The 9,877-nt window shown below is 55.0% G+C and overlaps 1 protein-coding gene across 2 annotated transcripts; it reads right to left on the bottom strand.

The window, feature by feature from the left end:
* Positions 1 to 294: 294 nt before the first annotated feature.
* On the bottom strand, positions 295 to 7,510 carry m6pr (mannose-6-phosphate receptor (cation dependent)). Of its 2 annotated transcripts, none has more exons than XM_078538341.1 (6): positions 7,220 to 7,510; positions 6,982 to 7,091; positions 5,959 to 6,089; positions 1,806 to 1,932; positions 900 to 1,035; positions 295 to 319 (listed from the first exon to the last, which is right to left on the bottom strand). In XM_078538341.1, the coding sequence occupies exons 1-5, from the start codon at positions 7,491 to 7,493 to the stop codon at positions 910 to 912; spliced, it is 768 nt and encodes a 255-aa protein (XP_078394467.1). In that variant the 5' UTR covers positions 7,494 to 7,510; the 3' UTR covers positions 295 to 319; positions 900 to 909. The 2 variants fall into 2 exon arrangements, with proteins under 2 accessions (XP_078394467.1, XP_078394466.1); XM_078538340.1 differs by lacking the exon at positions 295 to 319 and adding an exon at positions 623 to 728.
* Between the last annotated feature and the right edge of the window lie 2,367 nt (positions 7,511 to 9,877).

Below are 9,877 nucleotides of genomic sequence, written 5' to 3'. Positions count from 1 at the left end.
ACAGCAGGTATAAAGGATCACATGGACACAGAGTCGGCCGGGCAGTGTCAGTCGGACAGTAGGTGCACAGGGTCACATGGAGATGGTCAGTTGGCCGGACAGTGTCAGTTGGACCATAGGTACACAGGGTCAGTAGATCGGGCAGTGTCAGTCTGACAGCTGGTACACAGGGTCACACGGACACAGTCAGTCGGCCAGGCAGTGTCAGTCGGACAGCAGGTACGCAGGGTCACACGGACACGGTCAGTCGGCCAGGCTGTGTCAGTTGGACAGTAGGTACACAGGGTCAGTAGATCGGGCAGTGTCAGTCAGACAGCAGGTACACAGGGTCACATGGACACGGTCAGTCGGCCAACAGTGTCAGTCGGCTAACAGTGTCAGTCGGCCAACAGTGTCAGTCGGTCAACAGTGTCAGTCGGCCAACAGTGTCAGTCGGCCAACAGGTACACAGGGTCACACGGACACGGTCAGTCGGCCAGGCAGTGTCAGTCGGACAGCAGGTACACAGGGTCACACGGACACGGTCAGTCGGCCAGGCAGTGTCAGTTGGACAGCCGGTAGGCAGGGTCACACGGACACGGTCAGTTGGCCAGGCAGTGTCAGTCGGACAGCAGGTACACAGGGTCACAGAGACACAGTCAGATGAACGGGCAGTGTCAGTCGGACAGCAGGTACACAGGGTCACATGGACACAGTCGGATGGCCGGGCAGTGTCAGTCTGACAGCAGGTACGCAGGGTCACATGGACACAGTTGGACGGAAGGGCAGTGTCAGTCAGACAGCAGGTACACAGGGTCAAACGGACACGGTCAGTCGGCCAGGCAGTGTCAGTCAGACAGCAGGTACACGGGGTCACATGGACACAGTCGGACGGAAGGGCAGTGTCAGTCAGACAGCAGGTACACAGGGTCACATGGGCAGCAAATGTTCATCCCGTTCCTCCTCCTCATCGTCTCCCAGTTGCTCATCTCCCACCCCTCGATAGGCAGCTGCAACACCTCGAGGTTTCGATCTGCAGACAAAATCACACCCGTCCTGGGAGGAGAAACAGAACAGATCAGAGGGAGGGTCAGAGGGACAGGGAGCGGGGGAGGGAGGGACAGCCCCTTCCCCTATCGGAGAGGGGGGGATTAACCCTCTCACCCACCTCCTCCCAGTTACACACACACACACACCGGGTAGCCCCTTCCCCTATCGGAGGGGGAGGGGGGATTAACCCTCTCACCCACCTCCTCCCAGTTACACACACACACACCGGGCAGCCCCTTCCCCTATCGGAGGGGGAGGGGGGATTAACCCTCTCACCCACCCCCTCCCAGTTACACACACACACACCGGGCAGCCCCTTCCCCTATCGGAGAGGGAGGGGGGGATTAACCCTCTCACCCACCTCCTCCCAGTTACACACACACACCGGGCAGCCCCTTCCCCTATCGGAGAGGGGGGGGATTAACCCTCTCACCCACCCCCTCCCAGTTACACACACACACATCGGGCAGCCCCTTCCCCTATCGGAGAGAGGGGGGATTAACCCTCTCACCCACCTCCTCCCAGTTACACACACACACACCGGGCAGCCCCTTCCCCTATCGGAGGGGGGGGATTAACCCTCTCACCCACCTCCTCCCAGTTACACACACACACACCGGGCAGCCCCTTCCCCTATCGGAGGGGGGGGATTAACCCTCTCACCCACCTCCTCCCAGTTACACACACACCGGGCAGCCCCTTCCCCTATCGGAGAGGGGGGGGAATTAACCCTCTCTCTCTGAATTAACCCGTGATTCCTGCTCCACACTGCTTACCGCTGTTAAGTTGCCGATCTCTTGCCAAAAGTAATAATTGGGAAACTGTTCCATTCCTTTTGCCCTCAGCACCAGGCGCTGGTAGAGGAATCCGCCCAGGATATAGACTGTCAGTAACACCAGGAACCTGTCCAAGAGAAATCCTATCGGTCAACAGAGCCTCAACCCTCAATCCCCTCCCAGGTCCCTCTCGCCAAACTGAACCCAGCCCTCACACCCGGAATATCCCCCACACATCTCCCCAATGGCGCTGAAGACCGGTGCTCCAGACCCTGCCTGACCCCTCGCCAAGCTGTCCCAGTCCAGCTACAACACTGGCATCTACCCGGCTGTGTGGAGAATTGCCCAGGTCTGTCCTGTACACAGAAAACAGGACAAACCCAAACCCGGACAATTACCCCCCTCCCCGATCAGTCTCCTCTCCATCCTCAGTAAAGTGATGGAAGGGGTCATCGACCGAGCTATCGAGCGGCATTTGCTTAGAATCACAGAATCTCACAGAGTACAGAAGAGGCCCTTCGGCCCATCGAGTCTGCACCTACACTGTGAGAAACACCTGACCTACCTCCCTAACCCCATTGACCAGCACTTGGCCCCATAGCCTTGAATGTTATGACGTGCCAAGTGCTCATCCAGGTACTTTTTAAAGGATGTGAAGCTAACCCACCTCCACCACCCTCCCAGGCAGCGCATTCCAGACCCTCACCACCCTCTGGGTCAAAAAGTTTTTCCTCACATCCCCCCCCTAAACCTCCTGCCCCTCACCTTGAACTTATGTCCCCCTCGTGACTGACCCTTCAACTAAGGGGAACAGCTGCTCCCAATCCACCCTGTCCAAGCCCCTCATAATCTTGTACACCTCGATCAGGTCGCCCCTCAGTCTTCTCTGCTCCAACGAAAACAACCCAAGTCTATCCAACCTCTCTTCATCACTTAAATGTTTCATCCCAGGCAACATCCTGGTGAATCTCCTCTGCACCCCCTCCAATGCAATCACATCCTTCCTATAATGTGGCGACTAGAACTGCACACAGTACTCCAGCTGTGGCCTCACCAAGGGTCTATACAACTCCAACATGACCTCCCGACTTTTGTAATCTATGCCTTGATTGATAAAGGCAAGTGTCCCATGTGCCTTTTTCACCACCCCACTACATGCCCCTCCACCTTCAGAGATCTATGGGCACACACGCCAAGGTCCCTTTGTTCCTCAGAACTTCCTAGTGCCATGCCATTCATTGAATACTTCCTTGTCAAATTACTCCTTCCAAAGTGTATCACCTCACACTTTTCGGGGTTAAACTCCATCTGCCACTTATCTGCCCATTTGACCATCCCGTCTATATCTTCCTGTAGCCCAAGACACTCAACCTCACTGTTAACCACCCGGCCAATCTTTGTGTCATCCGCAAACTTACTAATCCTACCCCCCACATAGTCATCTATGTTGTTTATATAAATGACAAATGATAGGGGACCGAGCACAGATCCCTGTGGTACGCCACTGGACACTGGCTTCCAGTCACTAAAGCATCCTTCTGTCATCACCCTCTGTCTCCTACAACTAAGACAATATTGAATCCACCTTATCAAATTACCCTGTATCCCATGTGCATTTGCCTTCTTTATAAGTCTCCCATATGGGACCTTGTCAAAGGCTTTGCTGAAATCCATATAAACTACATCCACTGCACTACCCTCATCTACACACCTGGTCACCTCCTCAAAAAATTCAATCAAATTTGTTAGGCATGACCTCCCTCTGACAAAGCCATGCTGACTATCCCTGATCAAACCTTGTCTCTCCAAGTGGAGATAGATTCTCTCCTCCAGAATTTTCTCCAATAGTTTCCCTACCACTGACGTGAGACTCACTGGCCTGTAATTCCCTGGCTTATCTCTACAACCCTTCTTAAATAGCGGAACCACACTAGCTGTTCTCCAGTCCTCTGGCACCTCCCCGTGGCCAGAGAGGAATTAAAAATTTGGGTCAGAGTCCCTGCGATCTCCTCCCTTGCCTCCCTCAGCAGTCTGGGACACAAATCATCCGGGCCTGGAGATTTGTCCACTTTTAAGTCTGCCAACACCTCCAAGACCTTGTCCCTCCCTATATCGATTTGCTTAAGAACCTCACAGTCTCTCTCCCCGAGTTCGATACCTTCATCCTCATTCTCTTGGGTGAAGACGGATGTGAAGTATTCGTTCAACACTCTACCGATGTCCTCTGGCTCCACCCATAGATTGCCCCCTTGGTCCCTTATGGGTCCTACTCTTTCCCTGGTTATCCTCTTCCCATTGATATACATATAGAATATCTTGGGATTTTCCCTACTTTTACCAGCCAGAGCTTTCCCATATCCCCTCTTTGCTTTCCTAATTGCTTTCTTAAGCTCCACCCTGCACTTTCTGTTCTCCACTAATGCCTCTGCTGATTTGCTTCCCTTGTACCTGCTAAAAGCCTCTCTTTTCCTTCTCATCGTATCCTGAATATCTCTGGTCATCCATGGTTCTCTGGGCTTGTTACTCCTTCCTATCACCCTAGAGGGAACATGTTGAGCTTGTACCCTCCCCATTTCCTTTTTGAACACCCCCCACTGTTCCTCTGTAGATTTCCCCACAAGTAGCTGTTCCCAGTCTACCTTGGCCAGATCCTGCCTTATTTTACTAAAATCCGCTCTCCCCCAATCCAAAACATTTTTTTGCAACTTGTCAATTTCTTTGTCCATAACAAGCTTAAACTGTACCATGTTGTGATCGCTATTGCTAAAATGCTCCCCCACCACCACCTCATCCACCTGTCTGGCTTCACTCCCCAGAATGAGGTCCAGCACTGCGCCGTCCCTTGTTGGACCCTCTACATATTGACCTAAAAAGTTCTCCTGTGCACATTTCAAGAAATCCATTCCATCCAAGCCCTTAACACTATGTCTATCCCAATTAATGTTGGGAAAGTTGAAATCACCTAATATAATAATCGCATTGTTATTGTTTTTACACACCTATAGCAATAACCATAGACCAGAAACTGAACTGGGACCAGCCATATAAATACTGTGGCGCCAAGAGCAGGTCAGAGGCTGGAAATCCTGCGGAGAGTAGCTCACCTCCTGACTCCCCCAAAGCCTGTCCACCATCCACAAGGCACAAGTCAGGAGGGTGATGGGACACTCCCCACTTGCCTGGATGAGTTGCAGCTCCCACAACACTCGAGAAGCTCGACACCGTCCAGGACAAAGCAGCCCCCGCTCGATCGGCACCCCATCCACCAACATTCACTCCCTCCACCACCGACGCACAGTAGCAGCAGTGTGTGTACCATCGACAAGATGCACTGCAGCAACTCACCAAGGCTCCTTCAACAGCGCCGCCCAAACCCACGACCCGCTCCCATCTAGAAGGACAAGGGCAGCAGACACATGGGGAACACCCACCACCTGGAAGGTCCCCTCGGAGCCTCTCACCATCCCGACTTGGAAATATATCGGCCGTTCCTTCACTGTCGTTGGGTCAAAATCCTGGAACTCCCTCCCTAACAGCGCCGTGGGTGTACCTACACCACACAGACAAAATCCTGGAACTCCCTCCCTAACAGCGCCGTGGGTGTACCTACACCACACGGACAAAATCCTGGAACTCCCTCCCTAACAGCGCCGTGGGTGTACCTACACCACACGGACAAAATCCTGGAACTCCCTCCCTAACAGCGCCGTGGGTGTACCTACACCACACAGACAAAATCCTGGAACTCCCTCCCTAACAGCGCCGTGGGTGTACCTACACCACACGGACAAAATCCTGGAACTCCCTCCCTAACAGCGCCGTGGGTGTACCTACACCACACGGACAAAATCCTGGAACTCCCTCCCTAACAGCGCCGTGGGTGTACCTACACCACACGGACAAAATCCTGGAACTCCCTCCCTAACAGCGCCGTGGGTGTACCTACACCACACGGTCAAAATCCTGGAACTCCCTCCCTAACAGCGCCGTGGGTGTACCTACACCACACGGGGTCTGCCGAGGTTCAGGAAGGCAGCTCACCCCCACCTTCTCAAGGGGCAATTAGGGATGGGTAATAAACGCTACCATGACAACGTTGCCACGACCTACAGTCCAATTCAGTCCCTGACCCCAGAACACGAGGCACACTCACAGGATGATGAGGATGGAGCCAGGGCTCAGGCGATGAGGCACGGTAGGGCAGGCAACGGAGCTGTCCAACTCAAACAGGTAGAAACAGTCGGAAAACTTTCTCCGCTCCTCCAGAACAGCACTGAAAGCAGCCTGCAAACCAGAGAGATCACAGTGAGATTGCAGTGAAACCAGAGAGATCGCAGTAAAACCAGAGAGATCACAGTGAGATTGCAGTGAAACCAGAGAGATCCCAGTGAGATTGCAGTGAATCCAGAGATTGCAGTGAGATTGCAGTGAAACCAGAGAGATCACAGAGAGATTGCAGTGAAACCAGAGAGATCGCAGTGAAACCAGAGAGATCACAGTGAGATTGCCGTGAAACCAGAGAGATCACAGTGAGATTGCAGTGAAACCAGAGAGATCACAGTGAGATTGCAGTGAATCCAGAGAGATCTCAATGGAGATTGCAGTGAAACCAGAGAGATTACAGTGAAATCCGTGAGATTACAGTGAAACCAGAGAGATCGCAGCGAGATTGCCGTGAAACCAGAGAGATCGCAGTGAGATTGCAGTGAAACCAGAGATCACAGTGAGATTGCAGTGAAACCAGAGAGATCACAGAGAGATTGCAGTGAAACCAGAGATCACAGTGAGATTGCAGTGAAACCAGAGAGATCACAGAGAGATTGCAGTGAAACCAGAGATCACAGTGAGATTGCAGTGAAACCAGAGATCACAGAGAGATTGCAGTGAAACCAGAGAGATCACAGAGAGATTGCAGTGAAACCAGAGATCACAGTGAGATTGCAGTGAAACCAGAGATCCCAGTGAGATTGCAGTGAAACCAGAGATCCCAGTGAGATTGCAGTGAAACCAGAGATCCCAGTGAGATTGCAGTGAAACCAGAGAGATCCCAGTGCGATTGCAATGAATCCAGAGAGATCAGAGTGAGATTTCAGGGAATCCAGAGAGATCACAGTTAAACTGCAGTGAAACCAGAGAGATCACAGAGAGATCCCGGGGCCACCATTTCCACACTTACCCCGAGCACTTTGGGATTGCACGAGATCATCACCATCCCCTTGCGTCTTTCCTTGCTACAGAAATTCAGGTACTGATCCCCATCTCCATAAATCAGAATGATCCAGTCACCTACACACAGGACAGAAAAACATGGGTCAGATACAGAGTAAAGCTCCCTCTACACCGCCCCCATCAAACACTCCCAGGACAGGTACAGCACGGGGTTAGATACAGAGTAAAGCTCCCTCTACACTTACTGCCACCGATGAGCTGCGTGGCGTTAATTCTCCCGATGACCTTGGACTCCTTCACGTTGTCGTTGTACTGGACCAGACCTGCATTGACCTGGCCGTTCACGGGAGCACAGACCCGGAATGTGTAGGTGTACGACTCCTTGGTGGTCGCGTTGGTGCTGGTCACATTGAAACTGAGAGAATAACACAAGCGAATATTGATCAGCAGCTCCCAACTCCTCGCACCAGGTACACATCTCCTCCTCTCCCTCTCCATCACTAGTCCACCTCTCTCCATCTGTCCACCTCGCTTTCCCTCCCTCTCACCGTCTCGCTCTCTCTCTCTAATTCTCCCTTTCTTTTATTACCCTTCCACAGGATGTGGGCCGTCTCTGTCAGGGCCGGTGTTTATAGCCCATCCCTAACTGCCCCTTGAGAAGGTGGTGGGGGGTGAGCTGCCTTCCTGACCCGCGGCAGACCCCGTGTGGTGTAGGTACACCCACGGCGCTGTTAGGGAGGGAGTTCCAGGATTTTGTCCGTCTGGTGTAGGTAGTGAGCAGGTTATTGCTAAGCTAGTGCCTCTCGATCGCTCTGTTGATGAATCCTTCCATTACTTTACTGAGGATGGAGAGGAGACTGATCGGGGTGGGGGGTAATTGTCCGGGGTGGAGGGTAATTGTCCGGGTTGGGTTTGTCCTGTTTTCTGTGTACAGGACAGACCTGGGCAATTCTCCCCACAGCCGGGTAGATGCCAGTGTTGTAGCTGGACTGGGACAGCTTGGCGAGGGGTCAGGCAGGGTCTGGAGCACAGGTCTTCAGCGCTATTGCCGGAATATTGTCCGGACCCAGAGCCTGTCAGGATCCAGGGGCTTCAGCTGTTTCTTGATATCAACGTGGAGTGAATGGAATCGGCTGAAGACGGACATCTCTGAGGCTGGGACCTCTGCGCTTCTCAGCTCTGTATCTGCCTGACTCCCTCTCCCACCCTCTCGCTCGCTCTCCCTCTCTCTCCCTCTCTCTCCCATCCTCTCCCATCCTCTCCCATCCTCTCCCATCCTCTCCCATCCTCTCCCATCCTCTCCCATCCTCTCCCATCCTCTCCCATCCTCTCCCATCCTCTCACATCCTCTCACATCCTCTCACATCCTCTCACATCCTCTCACATCCTCTCACATCCTCTCCCATTCCCTCCCATTCCCTCCCACCCTCTCCCTCTCTCTCCCACCCTCTCCCTCTCTCCCCAGTCTCTCCCTCTCTCCCCAGTCTCTCCCTCTCTCCCCAGTCTCTGCCTCTCTCCCCAGTCTCTCCCTCTCTCCCCAGTCTCTCCCTCTCTCCCCAGTCTCTCCCTCTCCCAGTCTCTCCCTCTCTCCCCAGTCTCTCCCTCTCTCCCCAGTCTCTCCCTCTCTCCCCAGTCTCTCCCTCTCTCCCCAGTCTCTCCCTCTCTCCCCAGTCTCTCCCTCTCTCCCCAGTCTCTCCCTCTCTCCCCAGTCTCTCCCTCTCTCCCCAGTCTCTCCCTCTCTCCCCAGTCTCTCCCTCTCTCCCCAGTCTCTCCCTCTCTCCCAGTCTCTCCCTCTCTCCCCAGTCTCTCCCTCTCTCCCCAGTCTCTCCCTCTCTCCCCAGTCTCTCCCTCTCTCCCCAGTCTCTCCCTCTCACCCCAGTCTCTCCCTCTCTCCCCAGTCTCTCCCTCTCTCCCCAGTCTCTCCCTCTCTCCCAGTCTCTCCCTCTCTCCCCAGTCTCTCCCTCTCTCCCCAGTCTCTCCCTCTCTCCCTCTCTCCCTCTCTCCCCAGTCTCTCCCTCTCTCCCCAGTCTCTCCCTCTCTCCCCACTCTCTCCCTCTCTCCCCCAGTCTCTCCCTCTCTCCCCAGTCTCTCCCTCTCTCCCCAGTCTCTCCCTCTCTCCCCAGTCTCTCCCTCTCTCCCTCTCTCCCTCTCTCCCCACTCTCTCCCTCTCTCCCCACTCTCTCCCTCTCTCCCCAGTCTCTCCCTCTCTCCCCACTCTCTCCCTCTCTCCCCAGTCTCTCCTCTCTCCCCAGTCTCTCCCTCTCTCCCCAGTCTCTCCCTCTCTCCCCAGTCTCTCCCTCTCTCCCCAGTCTCTCCCTCTCTCCCCAGTCTCTCCCTCTCTCCCCAGTCTCTCCCTCTCTCCCCAGTCTCTCCCTCTCTCCCCAGTCTCTCCCTCTCTCCCCAGTCTCTCCCTCTCTCCCATTCTCTCCGATTCTCTCCCTCTCTCATTCCCTCCGACTCTCTCTCCCATTTCCTCCCTCTCTCATTCTCTCCGATTCTCCTCCTCTCTCATTCTCCCCCGCCCTCCCTCTCCCTCTCCCTCCCCCCCTCACTCTCCCTCCCCCTCTCTGTCTCCCTCCCTCTCCCCCCTCCCCCCGCCCTCTGCCTACCCCTCCCCCCCGCCCTCCTCTCCCTCTCTACCCCCTCCCCCTCCCGCCCTCCCCCTCCCCCTCCACCCCCTCCCCCTCCCCCTCCCCCATCCCCCTCTCTCTCCCCCTCCCCCCCTCTCTCTCCCCACCGCCCCTCCCTCTCTCCCCTCCCCCTCTCTCTCCCGCTCCCCACCCTCCCTCCCTCCCCCTCCCCCTCCCCCTCTCCCCCTCCCCCCCCCATCCCCCTCTCTCTCCCTCCCCCTCCCCACCTCTCCCCCTCCCCACCTCTCCCTCCCCCTCTCTCTCCCTCCCCCT

This window comes from Cetorhinus maximus, unplaced genomic scaffold (assembly GCF_964194155.1).
Source record: "Cetorhinus maximus unplaced genomic scaffold, sCetMax3.hap1.1 HAP1_SCAFFOLD_4833, whole genome shotgun sequence".
Classification (NCBI taxonomy): Eukaryota; Metazoa; Chordata; class Chondrichthyes; order Lamniformes; family Cetorhinidae; genus Cetorhinus; species Cetorhinus maximus.
This window is presented reverse-complemented; position numbering and strand designations above follow the sequence as displayed.

Bases quoted from the DNA above. Each gene is read 5' to 3' on its own strand.
- m6pr (XM_078538341.1), bottom strand. From the start codon at position 7,493: ATGGAGAGAGGTGGACTAGTGATGGAGAGGGAGAGGAGGAGATGTGTA. The intron at 7,092-7,219 runs GTAAGTGTAGAG...TCCTGTGTGTAG, and splicing joins CACGCAGCTCATCGGTGGCA to GTGACTGGATCATTCTGATT. The intron at 1,036-1,805 runs GTAAGCAGTGTG...TTCTCCTCCCAG, and splicing joins AGATCGGCAACTTAACAGCG to GACGGGTGTGATTTTGTCTG.